Genomic DNA, 17745 nt, shown 5'->3' with positions numbered 1-17745 from the left:
CCAAATTAACTTGAAAAGAAAGGGCAATGTTTGCTTGAGCTTCCAGCTTCATTACAGCTAGAATTACTACTATATATAAGCATCTATTTTATAAAAGCCTTTTCTTGGTGAACAGTGCCTGTTTTCCATTTTTTTAAAGAAAGAGAAAATAAGGATGAAACAGCATGATGTGCTGCAATTAGATGTGAACAGAATGTGCTGCAGCATAATGAAAACTCTGTGATGACTAATGGCACCTAGGTTATTTGGAATATGAAAGGCATTCAAGTTTGGCAAGCGGCATGAAGCTTCAATTTGGAGGACGAGGTGATTAAGAATGAGCACAAAGACCTGCAATAAAACACTTTTACTGAACAGTTTTAAATTCCAGTTCAGCTGTAGAAATTTTTTAATGAAACGTTTACAGCACTATTTACATGTATTCAAGTGTCACAGTACTAGGAATCAAATCTCTCTAAATAACTTGTACACAATACAGTTATAAAACTGAAGCAGACTTCTATCATATTTTATTATTTTATTTACAAAAAAGACAATACAGTCAAAGTATCACTTGCTCCTTTTTAACTTTTGAAATTCTCATCAGGCCACTGCTAGCATCTTCTGTGAAATTTAAACCTAATTCTTGGAAGGCAGGAATATAAACATTAACAATTAAATCATTTAAACAAGCCAACAAGTTCCACAGATGTAGGCTCAGCCAACACTGCTCATTATATCTGTACCCACAACTAATAGAAGACTAAACAGCTGCTACTATAAATGAAAGTGTTATTCCATTGATCTATTAAGCAGCTAACACACTACTGCTGCCATTCTTCTTCAGAAAAAGCAGGTTAGCCACACTTGCTCCTAATCTGCCAAAAGCAATGTGAAAAATCATAAAAGAAATATAAATCAAAATATAAAACCAAAAAAGGTACAAGAGAATATTGAGAACAATATTTGCATTTCAGTGATTTAGAAAAGATGAGAATAAAAAAAGATTTTTTTTAAAAAAAACAACAACATTCATGACCAGAATTTCCAAAGGATGTCTGGCTTTCCAGAAGTATTCTCCTTCCTCAGGTGTCTGCATTTTCAACCTCTAGGACACTGGGAAACACTTGTTTTTAACCAGACAACTCCAGCAGTGATTCAACATACTTCAAACTCAAGTGTCAATATTATTAGTAATATCAATAATAATTATTCAGCCAATGTTGTGAAGAGATGCAAAACTTGATTCAACTACAGATAATCGTTGCTCCAATGCCTTCAAAATCGTTTCTGCCTGTTAAGTAAGGGGGGTTGGGGGGGCAAGAAACATTTTAGTTTGCATTAGATGTTAATTATAAGTTGTGTCCCAAATTCATGATCCCACAAATGAATTACAAGCCAGTATACCTGACGCTCATCCTGCCTCCTCAATATGTCATGAGTAGGATCACAGAAGACAGGAATGGATGTCACCCTTCCCCATATGGTAGAGATCACAGAATCGTAGAGCTGGAACGGACTGCAAGAGTCGCCTAGTCCAACCCTTTGCAGTGCAGGAATCCTGCCCAAAGCCATCCCTGGGTGGGCTTGAACCACCAACCTTCTGGTTGACTGGCATGATCAGAGGATGACGGCATGCTGTCTGTCTGTTTGGGGCTGCATTTGCACATTGATCTCCAGCCAGAACTACATGGGGAACTCAGCAGCTACATGCATATTTCAACATATCTGCACCCCCAGTTGCAAATAGCCATTATTTTCTCATATAGGAGTACAGAAAGAATCTCATGTCTCTTTTCTCCCCCGTTTCCCTTAACAAGTTCTACTGACATGATTACTGTGTTTCTTAAGAAGAGGGATTTTAAGAAGGAACCATCATCAAACCATCTTTCACATCTGAAAAAAGTAAAACATAAAATAACCATCTTACCCTTCCTAGTGACTCTTCTAAACTAGCTCGACTTTCAAGGGTTAGAGGCTCTTCATCAATTTCAGCTTTTTGTTCCGAGGACCCTAGGGTATAACTTGGACATTGTACAGTTATAAGTAACATCACAAACACCCAATAAAAGTGTGAGCATTTATTAACTGAAGAATAATTTACCAGTGACAGCAGTCATGACTGTAATACTCAGTACAGTGGTACCTCGGGTTAAGTACTTAATTCGTTCTGGAGGTCCATTCTTAACCTGAAACTGTTCTTAACCTGAAGCACCACTTTAGTTAATGGGGCCTCCCGCTGCTGCTGCACAATTTCTGTTCTCATCCTGAAGCAAAGTTCTTAACCCGAGGTACTATTTCTGGGTTAGCGGAGTCTGTAACCTGAAGCGTATGTAACCCGAAGTACCACTGTAATTAAAATGCACACATTATTTACAGACTGGTTGGCCCCTCCCCACTATTTTGTTTTAAGTAATGAGAGCCTGCATTATAAGTAGAGCCTGCCAGGTTACCTGGGTGAAGTTCCACCTGAGAATGTAGGGCTATGTACGTAAGGCAGGTGATGAAATTCCAGGTAGATGTATGACAAGTGATGATCTGCAGCAACATGTTCTGGTGCATCCCCAATCCCTAACAGGAATGTTCCTCTTCAGCCTCAATGTCAAGCCAGCTCAGAACAGACGTCTTACAGAATGTACGAGGGGCAGGTTTCAGGAGGGGGATGAAGAGTGAAATGACATCTTTCTCAACCATATGCAACTCTATGGCCCTGGACAGGCCCCAAGATAGGCCTCAGAGCCTTTGCTCCCTGATTACGGACCATCAGATTAGTAGGTACCAGGAGCAGGGCATTTTTAGTGGCACCCCTGTATCTTTGAACACCTCTCCTCACATGGCACTTTCATAGGTGATTTTAAATAGGATATTAAGAACATTTCTGTTCTCCTTGATATTTCCTTGATAGTTTTATGCTAGATTCATGTTTTAATCCTTACTTTACTGGTATAATTTGTTAATACTGGTATTTGGTGTACAGTTAACTCACAACTTGTATGCACATTTAACTTGCATGATTGCAGCTTTATGCACTTGGCAGATGGCCAGTGGCAATCACACTAAACGCTCGCAAGGCAGAAAGCTTAAAAATTATTTCCAGGCTCTGGTCTGGGAGGCTCTCACAAGATCTTGGATGTCCCTATGAGATCTTGCGAGAGCCTCCGGAGCCCACACAACAGCCTGCCAGAACCCAATAACCATGTGGGGGGAATGACCCATTTGGCGCACCAGCTTCTGGAAAGGTAGGGACGCTTGTGTGGGATATTCCGGGGTCGCTCTGACTAGGTGTCATTTTGCCTTTACATACAATCCATGAAATGTAACCCCCACACACCTTGCAAGTCATCTATATTTATTTTATTGACTTTTCCTAGCTGCCTTAGGAAGATTTCACCCTAAAGATATCAATGTGTTAAATAATTAAATTAAAAAGGATGGCAATTAGAACTTTACAAGTGCAATGCCTAAAATTAATACCAATTGAACAAAATGGTCAGTTCTTGAAAAACACCAAAATAACTTAATGATGCACTGCAATACTTATTACATAATACTTGAATTTTGAGCAATGCAGATTATTTATTTACAAATTTATAATCTGCACTTTCATTAAAAAAATAGCAACGTGGAATACAACATACCAAAAATAGTAACAAAGAGATCAATAAATCCTGATGGATTTAAAAAGAAAATGCATGTTGTAAAGACAAGCCTAAATGAAAGTTTTCAAAATACATCTGAAGGAAGAGATGAGATCACAATCCTCTATCACAGTTAGATCACAATCCTCTATCTGTAGTTACCCAAGCACGCATTCAAGGATAATTTTTCAATGGTTGCTAAGGAAAGTATGGTAATTGGATATGTTTCAGAGAACACAATGCACACTATTACCTCTGTGTTAGAAAATGCTACTTGCAAGCAATTGTCAATGAAGTCTCATCTGTGGAAATGGCAGGTATTTATTGCACAGAATAATGGTTAAACTTAAAGGATTGGGGGGGGTAGTGGGGAAAGAGAGGAAGAAATTGATGTTTTCCTCATTGTTACCTAGCTGAATGCAAACAAAAACAAAGGCCAGTTTTGATTCATTTTTTCCTTCCATGGAGGAACAGAAAAATATTTGCGCTACTGTTCCTCCCCTCCCCGCAAAAAACTTTACGCACATCAGAAATAACCTGGAGTATTGAGGAAGTTGTCCCGTTTTAAGAGTATTTAAATACTCAATTATCATCAGAAGAAAGGCAAACAGAACTATTGCTTTGCTTACCTTTCAAGAGCATCAACATTTAAGCAAAATAAATCTCGTTTATAATCCAGATGTCTCGGAGTGCATCTGTAAATGCTTCCAAGGGTCATGTTGCACCCAGTGCAAAACAAGGTTTCAAGCATGCTGTAAAGCAAAGCATCACTTAGAAAATATGTAACATCATTTTAACATGTTCATGTTGCAATTCGGAACACAGCAATGCACCGCTTCCAGTACAAATTAAACAAATGGCATAAAACAATTAGCGGAAAGTTGTTTTTTACATGTATTTTAAATAAAAAGGGTTTATCCTGTCCTCCTTCTGAGGAGCTTCTAGCTGCATACCTGGATTTCCTGCCCACTCCTAGTTATCATCACTAAACATCAGGAAGAACTTTCTGACAGTAAGAGCTGTTCCAACAATGGAACGGTCTACCTTAGGAGGTTGAAGACTCTCCTTCATTGGAGGTTTTAAAGCAGAAGTTGGATGGCCAACTGTCATGGATGCTTTAGTTGAGATTCCTACATTGCAGGGGGTTGGACTAGATGACCCTCAGGGTCCCTTTCCAACTCTACAATTCTATGATTCACAACACTCCTCTAGGTTGGTCTGTGTCTTAATGCCTGGCTCCAAAACCACCAACTGGTATTCACAGCCAAGTAGGGATTTTGTGGCAACGCAGTCAAGATATGAATTTATTCTGAAAGTTATTCAGACAGAATTATTTTATATACTTTGTTGTATTAATCTAGTTTGAAAAACCTATTACCGTTGCAATCTTTTTTCCGGTTCTCCCCTTTGCTCTTCAACTTAATTAGATCATAAATCAAAGACAGCCTAGAGTGTGACTGTGAGTGGGTGATCTTCCTTTACAGGGAAGGCCGCCAAGAGATTACCACAGGTGTCAGAAGCATCTGTGCATGTGAAGGCCACTTCACAATAAGAAGACACAACAACCAAGCAAGTCTGGGAAAAGGCAGTCAGGCAAAATGTAACACTATGTGATGCTTTCTAATACAATGCCAGGCACCCTGGAGACAGCCAGCTTGGGGCCTATTTGAGAGATAAGAGATAAGGCAGAAGCTGAACTGTCTTGGTTTGTACAGGGGCCCCTTGTTTATGGTCTCCAGAGGGATAAACAAGGCATCCATGTTAAACAGGACAGCCAAAAGTGTCAGAAGGATCAACCTGAAGCGGGTTGGAAACCCACTCCTATTAGAACCTTCTTGTGCTTCTTGGGTGCTACCCAGCAGAGTCCCCAGCCATGGTCTGATCACCCAGACCTCCGTGCTTTTGATAATATCTGATTCCACCACATTCAAGTGGGTGGGTGCTCCAACCACTGCATTACATTTTAAGAATCAGTCCTTCCGAAGCACTGATTATGATTCAATGAAAAGGCCTGTAGACAACACATTATTTATTTATGAATAAGTGTTAAGGCATGTTGTGTATATTTATCTGATTGCAAGCAATATTTAAAAAATGCTTTCCCCAGGACTTTTTTAAAGGACTTGGTCAAGAAGGTGCAAATTCCCATGTACTCCATTCATGCAAGTGCGCAAAAAACAAAACAACTATTCAGAGTGATGATTAGCAGATGTGAACCAAACTCTTAAACCAGTTTTAGTCTTAGTCAATAAGCACAAACAATGTAGCTTGAATGTTCAAACAGATTTATACTGTGTGAAAATTAATTTTCTTGGAAGAATTGTAAATATTTTAAGAAGCGACAACTCAGTAGCAAGCACTGAAGATCATTAACCTATGTATTTTTATTATGTATGCACACACTTCCCAAGGAATGTCTCCTAAAAAATCCTGAAAACACTAACATAATAAGATATACATCCCACACTTCCTCAAAGATTCAGTATGAGTAACAGGCTTAAAACAGATGGCTTCAAAAAAACAAAAACCCTGCTCTAAAGTGGCTTCCTATTCCCCTTCCTAATAAAAATGAGTCCAAACATATTGTCTATTAGCCCATATGGATACTTTTAAGGCAAACCTTTCTTTTGACTTTCTTCTTTAGCATAAAGCTCTATTGTGAGACACATCTGTTTCACTTTGGGATTTTCACCGCTTACCAGCCATATTCGCCTGCTCGGCTTGAAAGTTTTTGTTCCTTGTCCACTGAAACATTGAGCGTAACATCTGAAAATCAAAAGATGTAAGATCAGTAGAAAAGTAGTCTCCCATAAGTACTCCCAGCCCAATTATGCTATTTATCGCCAACACAGAATGGGAAAACACTGAAGTGGGTTGGCAAAAACCTCTGTCCCATCTAAGGGGCACAATAATGCCCACATGCTTTGGTCAACCGGGTGGCAAGGAGTAAGTTTAATGCATATTCCAAAACACTTTGGAAATTAAAAAGTGGCATATACGTCACTAGCACTAGAACTGAGTCCCATGAATTATCTGTGGCTGCAAGTTTAAGCACATTTACCTGGGCGAAAACCCCACTGAAAATAACTGGACACACACACAAATATTGGATGGCAACGTTAGCACTGCAGAATCTTTCCCCCGTTCTCTCTTTTCAAGTGTTTTGCTGTTCCTTCTGCAGCTTCACCATATTCACGTTCTTTTATTGCAATGATTTAATACCCTCTTAAGTCGCCCAGATAATTTCAAGTGATGGCGCAGCCTAAAACCGCCTCAAGAAGGAAGACTTGGGTCCTAAGACCTACGTAAAGCACACTAGAAGGGCGCGAACAAAGCCGAGAGAGGAGCCACTGAATGCTGGTTTAAGGGGGGGGGGGAGAGGACGAGCGCGCGAATATTTGCACGCGCGAGGGAAGGAAGCGCGCGAGGGAAAGCCGCGGTGCGGGCGGGCGCAGAGCGTTTCCCAGGTGATTAGCCGCGCGGGCGCCTCGTCGCTCACTCTTCAACAAGATGCAGTTGGTGTCCTCGTCGTTGAACTCCCAGCCGAGCGTGTCTCCTACGGGCCGCTTGCAGCCAGCGCACAGGAACACCATGGGCAGCTCCTCGGACCCCGCTTCCTCTCCGGGCCCCGGGCTGCCAGGGGACGCCTCCGTCAACGGGAGAGAGCTGTCTTCCCCCGGGTGTGCCGCCATTCTCTTTCAAAGCCGCCCGCGCCGCGCCCCCTCCCCTCCGCGCCAGCGCCGGAAATAACAGATGCAACGCGGTGCCGCTCTAGCGCGCAAACCGAGCCCTTCTCTTTTGCCTCTCCCAGGAGAAGGGGCGGAGTCGGCGGCGCTCGAGAGCGGGTGGGAGCATGCGCTGTGGCGCTGGGTGATTCAGCACCAGGGAAGGGCCTCGGTCGGGCAGGTTGCGGCTTTCACCATAGCAACGCGGGGGAAGCAGCCGCCTTGAGCGGTCTAAGGGTCTTTGCGAGGTTGCATGGTAGTGATTTCTGAGAGAAGTAGTTATGAAAGAGTAAAAACTCCAAAATACAGATTCTGAAGATTTTTTTTTTTTAAAAAAAGGGGGGTCGCGTGATTCTTACAATCTTTTCGACAGACACGATTCTCAGTACCACCAACCAACCTCGAGAGATGCAGCTGCTAATGATAACAGCAAGAATATGCACACTGTGCAGGTTTTGCTCAAAAACCTGCTTGAGGTGGCAGTAGGAAGCACATCACACGTAGCAGTGGCATCATTGCGCCTGCAAAACAACTGACTCCAGTGTGGTGGAAAAGACTTCTTTGAGGAGTCTCCACGTGCCACCCATTTCCCACATTCGTGTTCGTTTCGTGGTCAGTTGTGGGAAAGGGGGGTGCATTGGAGAGGATTGAAAGGTGGAGTTGTTCATTTCCTGCAGTGATCACTCTGTTGAAACGGGGAATAAGTGGGCAGTGCTGTAGGTGAAAAATGGGGTGTCAGCTGTTGCTAACGCCATTTGCTTTATTTTAGTGGGCCGGGTGTCATGTTTGTTTATCTTGGTAATGTGTTGGTTGTCCTCCCTGCATTTAGCTTTGTTTGTTTTATGACAGGGTTCTTATTTATTTGACTTTTTAATTAGTCCTTAATTTTTGTATATTGCCATTTTCCCTGCTGTGGGGTCGAAATATTAAATGAAGAACAGGTTATGAATAAAATGATGATGATGATGATGATAGCCTGTCACCTGCTGGCATGGTTTTCTTTACCAACTTGACTATGTGTCTTTTCTTATTACTTAGTTCTGTATTAGTGAAAGCATAAAAGAGTTAACGACATCTTGTACTTCCCACAAGAAATGTTCACATTTGTCATTCTGGCACCAGAGACCACCGCCATACACTGACCTTCATTTCTGCTGGTTGGGTCTGGTATCTTGGCATTCCTCAAGGATGTCTGCTCAAATGAAAAACTGCACAACTACAGAATCTCTTTATAGGAACACTTAAGTACAACTCATCATAATTGTTGGTTGGGGTTAGAGCTGGCTAGGAGGTTGTACTGAGATGGCTAACAAGACAAATTCATCCAGTTTTACTTATGATTTTGAATATTACATGGATTATTTAGATCTACTTCCAGTTGATGCAAGAAAGCTGAAGGCAAACAGATGTAAGTATTGCATTATGTGACCAACTAAAGCAAAAACAACAAAAAAGAAAACATCTTTTGAAAAGTTTAATGTTTTTGTAAACACACTTTCTGCATGTAAATTGCTTATTTAGATTGGGGTTTCTGACTACTGCATAGTAATTTGTTGACTACCAAATTCAGTACCAGTCTTGTGCAGGTTGACTACTAAGACAGTCCACCTACTTCATTGAAACGCTTTTCCAAGTATGTATACATTAAAATTGGATGGAATGTATATTTTTGTTTTCAAATGACTTAACTGCTGGAATACATTAATATGTTTTGAACATTGTAGTAAATGACAGCTTCCCTCTTACTGTTACATTAAAACTGAGAATATAAGTCATGCACTTCAAATGCTATACTAATGAAAGCAATGTTTTGCTATTAATTTTTTTAGTATTTGGAGTTTCAGGAGGGTGTCCTCACTTAAAGCACTACAGCTCCTATTCCTTGGGAAAGAAGCCTTCCTTGAGTGGACGTAATATTGCTAAGTAATCTATAATAAATCTATAATAAATGCCTTAAGGATTTGTAAGGTGTTATAAATACTGTATTTCTTTCCACAGATTCAATTGTCATAGCCCTTTGGATTGGGCTTGCTTCTTTTGTGGCATTTCTTTTCCTTATTTTGTTCTATATATCTCGGACTGGTTCTACACCCGTGAAGTAAGTACAATGCTTTGTGTTCTGTAGATGAAAGGAAATGTAAGGTCGTATGCCCTTATGAAAGACAGGACTTGGATGCAAAGGAAGCATCCTAGATTTATATCCTTAAGCATCTAATTAATGAACACCTGGGCTACGTTGCTTCTAAAATTCTAAAATACTGTATCATACATTCCCTGCTTCCTTTAGGCTCACAATGTCCTGGTTTGGATTACTACTGTGTCACTTCATTGCTACTTGTATTATTTCTGAATCAGGGAACTGGGGCTAACAAACCAGAATCATGATGACTTATTAGCTGACATTAAATCTTAAGTTACCCAGATCAGATGTAATACAAGCCAGAAATCACTGTTTGAATTGAGTGCATGTCTTGCCTGCTATAACCCATCTCACACTATTTCTCTGAGGGGGTCCAAATAGGAATTGCATGTTAGTGTTCCCAAAAATATCTTCCTACTGGCCCTGGTGTCTATGAAGCCCTAATTCTGCATGAGTCTTTTAAAGAAGTAAAGTGAATGTAGAAAATCGATGTAGGGTGATGACTTGAATTTTTTTTCTTGTCACCTATTCAGTTTGTTTTTGAGTCAACCAACCATTCTAACTGTGAGTCAGGTGTTTTGGTTTTAGTAGGCAAGCATCTTAAACATAATACATCAAAAGCCTTGAAAATCAGCTTTCAAAACTTCTAAAAAAAGGGAGTAAATATTTATTCAAAATCCAGCTTAAAAGTACACCGTATCTTTCGTGATACATAATTACAAATAAGTTATGAGTTCCAAAATAGTTCTCTTTATGACAGCCTCCCCCCCATCAAGATCTGAAAGCATGACACACACTTTACATTTAAGATTGAAAGACAGGGTGATGAATTAAGAATGGGTAAATGTCTTTGCAGAGAGAAGCTATAGCTTCTTCAGGTTCCCGTGTTCTTTGATCATCATTCTTTTGTTTACCATTTGCTGTTCCATGTATCAGTTTAACATGGGTTATAAATGTGTCTGGTTGCTTTGCTCCCAGCCAAAGATCTCCAATGTAAACAGAAGTGAGGAATATGCTTGCCCCTAGGAAATAAGAAAATAATTGTCACAATCAAGATCTTTTCTTAAAAGTTGATCTATATTCATCATTTACTCTGCATATTTTAAATGGCAGATTTTCCAATACATTTTTTAAAATGGAACATTTGATACTTCATTAAGCGAACATGGGTTATTGATGTTAAACAACACTTTATCCCTTAGAATATCCCTTACCATACTCAGGCTTATTTAATTTCTCAATCAATTTTAATGTCACCAGAATATCCTACTCTACATTACTAGTGAATCTCTTAGTATCTTCTGGAATTACCATATTATAGCAAAAGGCAAAATTTCAAGAAGTTTTATGGGGGAGAAAGATTATATGCTTAGTTTCTCCTCAACTTCCTTGCTGAAAATAACATTACCTTTCTTCGTTCTTTCTTCCTCTGTTACTGCCGAGAGGCAGAACCTTTCCACAGTCTCATGAAAAGCATTTTTGGTCAGGTTCTGGGCATCTAGTAGGTGCAGCATGATTCCATTAAGCAAGGAGAGATCACTCAGTTCCATGGCCTTCTCTTCACAGGCATTGTAGACAGTACTGTAAAGCTTAAATATACCACTTTTGAGAGTTGAATCTTTAAGAATCTCATCTACCACAGTGCTGTTTTGCAAAGCACTCTTTTCAAACCACTTGAAAGTCAAAAGTACATTTTGCACGTTGAAGCTGCTGTCGAGAAGAGACTTCACTAGCCATCTGAATACTAAGTAAGCAATCTTACACGCAAGACCAGGATTGTCATCTCCATTGTGCTCTTTTGAATGCTTTGCTGGCATATCCAGGAATACAGGTTCCCAGTGGAAAAGCACAGATCTCAGGACAGAGCTGCATTCCTCTAAATATTTCTCCCCCCGCTCAGATGCTGTTTCTGGCTCTGTTTCAATTTCATTCTTCTTCCGAACAAGTCGGGATGATGTTCGAAATGGTGCTTGTGCTTTGTTTTTGTCTTTAATGTTTTCTGTAGTAGAAGAAAACAAACAAAATACTTATACTTATTGTATCTGAAGAAGTGTGCATGCACACGAAAGCTTATACCAAGAACTAACTTAGTTGGTCTTTAAGGTGCTACAGGAAGGAATTTTTTTATTTTGAAAATACTTACAATAATTTAAAGAAAAATGAGAAAATTTGAACTTTCTGAAAGTATTTGTTGGTCTTATTGTGAAAAATGTTTCTCAGTGGGTACTTGGATGTCTCCAAGTTGCAGCAAGCAGATGTCTTCACATTGGTACAGGAGAGGTTTCAAAAGGTGTAAACTGATTTTTTCACGACTCTGCACAACCATAATCTTGCACCTGTCTTAACCTCTCCTGGACTGCTGCGAAGACATATTCACACCTAAGGGAGAATGGTAATAAATTAATCAATTCAGTATTTATTTAAAAGTGAGACAGAAGGACAGATAGAACCTCTTGCTGAATTATGCTTTTAAAGTTGGAAAGTAACAGGTTAAAAGTTCAACCAAATCCCAACAAAACAAATACCTCAGTTGCAGGAAGCCCAGACCTGAACATTTATCTTGAGATTATCATCACTCCATAGATTTTGCATGAATGCTGCCAAAAATATTTTCTCTAAACAAACATTATTATAAGCCCTCTCTTTTAAATCTACATTAACAAAAGCAATTTCCCACTATCTTAAAAATGAGAACTCTTTCTTTTATTTACCCATCTCAGTGGTGTTTTATGTGTGGGATCACACAAACTAAAATGGTTTCTGCTTCCACACAGGTCTCTGCTCCTTAATTATACACCCCTACAAAGGCTCAGGAAAGGGGAAAGTGTTTGGGTAAGGCCTCGACTGTCCTAAGCAGATCCTGGCAAACTGACATGATGAAAGTCACTTATACTCAGAGCTTCATTTTATATAAAGAGCATATGGTGATGTTCTATGAAGTTTACCACTAGACAAAAAACAACAACAAGGGAGATATGAAATCCTTTTTCTTGGATCATGTCTGATGTTATTAATGAAGTACACATATATTTTAATGATTTCTACTCCCTTTTCAAACTTCCCGAGGAAGCCTGCCTGGGGCCAACAATAATATCTTTTTAGTGTGTGGTTAAGGGCTTCCTCTTCTTCCATGCATTTGATGAAATATGATGAGCTGGCTGTTGCGTTCAGTACTTTCAGAATTCAGCAGAAAATAGCTGACCTTATTTAAAACACATAATATATTTAGAACTTACTAAGCAATTCTTTTATTTGGTACTGTTGAGCAAATATCTGAAGAACATCTTGAAGTTCCACGTCTTTGCCAATTATGCTCCACTTGTGCAAGAGCAGCAGAACATCTTTGTTTGAAAGGACATGCTCATTCACAGTGAATCTTCCCATTTGTCTGAAGGCCTCAAAAACCACAACGCGGTATTCCAACACAGAACTCAACGTGCTGAAAAACTGAATCAATATGGCAGAATCCAAGTTGGTCCTATTTGGCAGGAGATGGAGAAAACAAAGGTTACAATGCTCAACCCAAATGGTAACTAAACTCAAAATTTGCTTTTGTTTGGAAACAAGTGACAGTTTATTTAATTTTTGTCTAATACAAAGTAAGAGTCTGAGGGAGATAAGATTGCAACAAAAAGACAGCAGTGAAACATGAAGGCTACTGATTTGAGATCATTTATTATCAGGTTGCATAATTTGCTCTGGCTTGCATGCAATATTAAACTGTAGTTTAAAATAAAACTATGGTTTAGTGTGCATGAGCGCTTCTTTTCTCTTCCACTGTTACTATGCCCTGCAGGGGAGGATACAAGACAAAGCCTGGCTTGTCATGATGTGCAAACCTGGGAGGAAACAAACCTCAAGGCTGGGGACACAGTTCACATCAAGCCAGACTCTGGCTTGTTTCCTCTCCCATACCGTACCGTCAGGAGTGACTGTACGAGCAACGTGCTTACAGGCATTAAACCATAGCTTATTTTAAATGATGCTTTAATGTCGCACATGAACCAAGCCATAGTAGGAATAACACTTCCAAACAACAATACATGTGCTGGTTGGGTTCAAACAGCCAATTCATTTTCACAGGTTTTGAATCTATTTCTTCCTTCCAAGCATACATACACTTTTCAGGGAGGGCTACTCAAGTGCTTGATGTACATAGCTTTTAGGGTATGTCTTTCCTGAAAATGCTGGCACACAGTAAACAGAAATAAAAAGCTAAATTTGTAGTGAACTCAAGTAGTGAGTGCATTGTAGTGAACTCAAGTAGCAAAAATTACACAGTATAAGGGTTAGGTCAAATGGAAAGCTGGTAATTGAAAAGAGACAAAATCAGGCATAACATCTTGTCAGGGGTGAAAATGACTCTAAGGGTCAAGAACTGCCAAAATTCACTGAGAACTAAGGCTCTGAAGAATTGCAGTGGCTGAAAAATACCATATGCAATAGTTTTGAGAAGGCTTAGACTACTGAATGCTAAGCAGACTTCAGCAGTGCTTCTCCATGGCCCCCGCTCACAGCCTTGATTACAATTTAGAAAGGTGAGAAAGATATTCTGGAAAATAAATAAAAGCACAATGTATTGAAGACAGGCTCCCACTGAGCAGAAATGCCGAGTGGACCACTTAGACATTAGCAAGTACCAACCAATACATTTCAGATCTCTGCAGAAAAGCTAATCTTTAAAAAAATGATTGTTGCCATTTACAATGAAAAAGTAAAAGGTGAATTTTGAGATATTACAAAAACTCAAGGCTCAATGAAATTTAATTCCAGCTACATTATACAGTGGTACCTCTGGATGCGAGCGGAATCTGTTCCGTCTGCATGTGCCGCGATTTGCCGCATCTGCGCATGACGTAATTCTGAGCGTCTGCGCATGCGTGAGTGGTGAAACCCGGAAGTAACCCGTTCCGCTACTTCTGGGTTGCCGCAGGACGGAACCTGAAAAGATTTAACCCCAAGCGTCTTTAACCGGAGGTATGACTGTACTCTTGAAAACAGAAGGAAATACATACCGAATGTGTTTAAGAAGCATTAATAAAATGTGAAGAAATTCACTGACAAGCTGGAGAGGAAGGAATCTCTGATTCTCTAGTAGCTCCTTCGTATCAGGTGTTCCAAGTGACTTTTGCTTATCTCCTAAATTGGTTACCCAAAGAGTATGGACTAAAGAGATGACACTGCTTAGCATCTTGGATTCCAGAAACCTAGAATGAATGAATGGAAAAAGTTAAAATAATAAAAAATGTTCCATGTTTATTTTATAGCAAACCAGATTACAATAGTGCACCAAAATAGCATTTAAAAAACAATATATCTCAACCATTATCCACCAGTCCCATGAGCTGGGTACACAAAATGTTACCTTTAATATTGCCTTTCACCTGAGGAAAAAAAATTAAATGGAAGGGAAAAATCCAACACTGAATCCAGAGTGTATGTTCCTGTTGATGTATTTATTTGAAAGAGTCACTGTAGGATTTAAACCTTGAGTAGACTTTGAACATGCATTTAGGAAATTCACATTTCCCACATCAAACACTACAGTGTGTGTGTGTGTATACTGAGAAATTGTGTGAAAACAGAAACTTAGTTCAACAGTTTTTCAGAGATGAACGCTGCAAGCCAAAAATGGGATCCCATTTCTTTTAATTCATACTAGTTTAATATGGGACCTAAGCTGAAGAGTGCTGAAGTTGTTAAAGGCAAAGCAGAGTAGCAGCAACCATGGGCAGAACAACCCAGTGTCATTTTCCCACTAACAGCATAACAATCCTCAGAACCTCTTCATTAATCCCTGGACTATTTGAGTTTCAAGAATAGGAGATTCAGCTTTTAAATAAAACATTGCTAAAGCCAGTTTTCTATTATTCAGTTACATTACATTTCAGAAACATATTTAGAGGCCAAGTTTTCTTCAACAAACAAGGACGACAGAGTATTAATAAAATGTTTTCTCCAGAGAAGCAATAGAACACTCTGTTAAATTCCAGTTAATGAACTCAAGTCTTTGGAGGCACATGGAGTACAGCTTCAGACTACACGGCAACAATAGTTAATAATCCTTAACTAAGTTGATAATTATATGTACAGGCTAACACTTTAACAGAATCAAAGTTTTTAAAGTATCTCTAAGTAAAAGGATTTAAAGGGCTTTAGCTGTTTCACTGTGCAACTGTATGCACGTTTACTCAAAAGTCTGTTCACTGAAGCTGGCATCCTTGTAAATGTTCTTAGGATAGCTGCCTTAGTGGCATACCATGACCTCTACGAGCAAAAAATGCTTATCCTAATTTCTTGCTCTCGCATATGCACATTTAGAAAGGTGAAAGAAAGAAATTATTTAGCAATCAATCATGAATACTCTTCTATGCACCTTCTATCTAGTACAGATATTATCCAAGTTAATAGGCTGTGATCTCTTATTAGCTGATAGGCAGCTTTGGTGATGTATGCAGCATTTTGAAGTATTTCCAGAATCTGATGCTGAAAGACAAAAATATATATATTATTATTTAGTTACATAAGATGTCCTTAATAACTTTCACAGCTGCGATTTTAAGCCTTTGGGAATGAAACAAGGGGGAAACAACTAGATCTAATTATCTGCAAACACAATAAAAGAGTTCTGTGGCACCTTTGAGACCAACAGTCTTTTGGAGTGAATATATCAAAGATGGCGTCACTCTGAAAATTATTTTCTCATGAGTGTGGGCAGAATTTACAGTATCCATCTGAACATTGTCTTCAATACCTCGCCTTAAAATGCATGCAAAATGGTACCATGACTCCTCCAGAATGCAGACAGACATTCTAAGGGTACTTGGTGACCTTTATCTTGCTTCCATGTGTTATATATATAGAGTACCCCAATATTTTTATTCTAGTATTTTCAACAATTTTACAATACTTCCCCCTCCCTTTTTAGCACACTCCTTAGTCTTAGGAGATAGCTTGTTATTTTCAAATTTTGTTTCAAGCTCTCTATTCATACATAATGACTAAGTTTTATAAAACCTTACTAGCAAATATTGGGGTGAGGTGGGGGAGAGGAACAGTAATGACTGATTGCTGCACAATCACGCATGCACACCAAACCCAGAAGTGACCTGAAAACATCACTAAAAGGTTGGAACGAGGGAGGAAATACTTGATGCAGGTCTCACAGACAAGCGTGGGAGTCTGGAATGTAGCCCCTGCACAAAACAAGGATTGCTTGTATCTTCATAAATTACGAGTAATTCTATGCACATTCACTCAGAAGTCAGTACTGTGTCCAAGCTTATTCTCAAGTAAGCAAGCATGGATCGCAGCCTTAGAATATTATTACTACAGACTATGTTGAGATCTAAAGATAGCCACAGGTGTTAAAATTCTTGACACATTAAAGACTTAACTGGATGTTTTACTTTTAATATATGACTGAATGAGAGTAGTTCTTAGAGGAAAAGTTTTCAATGTTTTCTTTTCGCTTTAAGTTAAAAGCTTTTAGGAGTATCTGTATGTGTTTCAGTTGCATTTTACCTGGGAGGATTCATCACACAGTGGACTATGGAAGAAAGACAGAATGACATGGAAAATTCTCTGATAATCATATAGTTCATAACAGTGTTTGTCTTTGAGGCCTTCCCCAATAATTGCAAGAATCCATTCACGCTCCATTTTGTGCTGGAAAATAAAGAGGGAGCATAAATTACTATTGTAACTTTTCCACTCTATTTCCACTCTATAGGAAAGTCTCCAACAGATCAGATAAAAATGAAGAAAGAAGGAAAAAACCACATGATGCTGCAAACAGAGACACAAAAACTAAATTCCAGTTTTGCCAGTATTTTGTCATACTGCTAAATATAATACACATTTCTTACTTTAAACGGATTAAACAATTTTCATCATTTTTCTGCATTCAGAATGTGACTTCATATACAGTCACAAGAAGTCACATACTGAATGTAGGGAAAAAGATGCTCCACTTCTCTGTCTGTATCTTATTGCAAACACAGGGATAACCAGCTTCACCATTTTTTCTTGTGAATGTAACATCCCAGGCCTGTCGTGGTTTGGTTTAGTTTTTATGTGTTTTGTTTGCTGTATTTTGTTATTTGTTATTTGGTATATGGATAAAATTTAATAAAAATACTTTTTTTAAAATAATAATGCAAATATGGAATTCGGGATGTGTTTCAAAAATGTGGTGAATGGCAGAAGGAAAAAATAAAGAGGCCGTGCATGAACAGAATTGCGTAACAGGAAGAGGCGGCTG

At 39.1% G+C, this 17745-nt stretch overlaps 2 protein-coding genes and 2 long non-coding RNA genes across 4 annotated transcripts in view; 2 read left to right on the top strand and 2 right to left on the bottom strand.

The window, feature by feature from the left end:
- LOC308589954 overlaps positions 1-989 on the top strand; it is a 58716-nt gene extending 57727 nt beyond the window's left edge. The window contains exon 3 of the long non-coding RNA XR_014009577.1: positions 140-989. This is a non-coding gene — a long non-coding RNA (uncharacterized lncRNA). The remainder of the gene's footprint in view (positions 1-139) is intronic.
- Positions 990-997: 8 nt separating this feature from the next.
- On the bottom strand, positions 998-7411 carry MIS18A (MIS18 kinetochore protein A). Its single transcript, XM_081199543.1, has 5 exons — positions 7117-7411; positions 6317-6383; positions 4247-4369; positions 1910-2003; positions 998-1273 (listed from the first exon to the last, which is right to left on the bottom strand). The coding sequence occupies exons 1-5, from the start codon at positions 7307-7309 to the stop codon at positions 1193-1195; spliced, it is 558 nt and encodes a 185-aa protein (XP_081055669.1). The 5' UTR covers positions 7310-7411; the 3' UTR covers positions 998-1192.
- A 78-nt stretch (positions 7412-7489) lies between these two features.
- LOC308589948 lies at positions 7490-17630 on the top strand. The gene is made up of 4 exons (XR_014009568.1): positions 7490-8750; positions 9341-9440; positions 12877-13011; positions 17215-17630. It is a non-coding gene; the product is annotated as an uncharacterized lncRNA (long non-coding RNA).
- The window catches only part of URB1 (URB1 ribosome biogenesis homolog), a 47956-nt gene continuing 40341 nt past the window's right edge, over positions 10131-17745 (bottom strand). Inside the window, exons 34-39 of the mRNA XM_081199495.1 lie at positions 17007-17150; positions 15859-15968; positions 14498-14689; positions 12719-12960; positions 10891-11481; positions 10131-10504 (exon numbers count right to left, since the gene is read on the bottom strand). Of these exons, the coding sequence (XP_081055621.1) occupies positions 10287-10504; positions 10891-11481; positions 12719-12960; positions 14498-14689; positions 15859-15968; positions 17007-17150 (1497 nt within the window). The 3' untranslated portion in view covers positions 10131-10286. The remainder of the gene's footprint in view (positions 10505-10890; positions 11482-12718; positions 12961-14497; positions 14690-15858; positions 15969-17006; positions 17151-17745) is intronic.

This window comes from Podarcis bocagei (genome assembly GCF_964188305.1).
Source record: "Podarcis bocagei genome assembly, chromosome: 6".
Lineage (NCBI taxonomy): Eukaryota > Metazoa > Chordata > Lepidosauria > Squamata > Lacertidae > Podarcis > Podarcis bocagei.
Note: the sequence above shows the minus strand (reverse complement) of the source record. Positions and strands in the feature narration are given on the sequence as shown.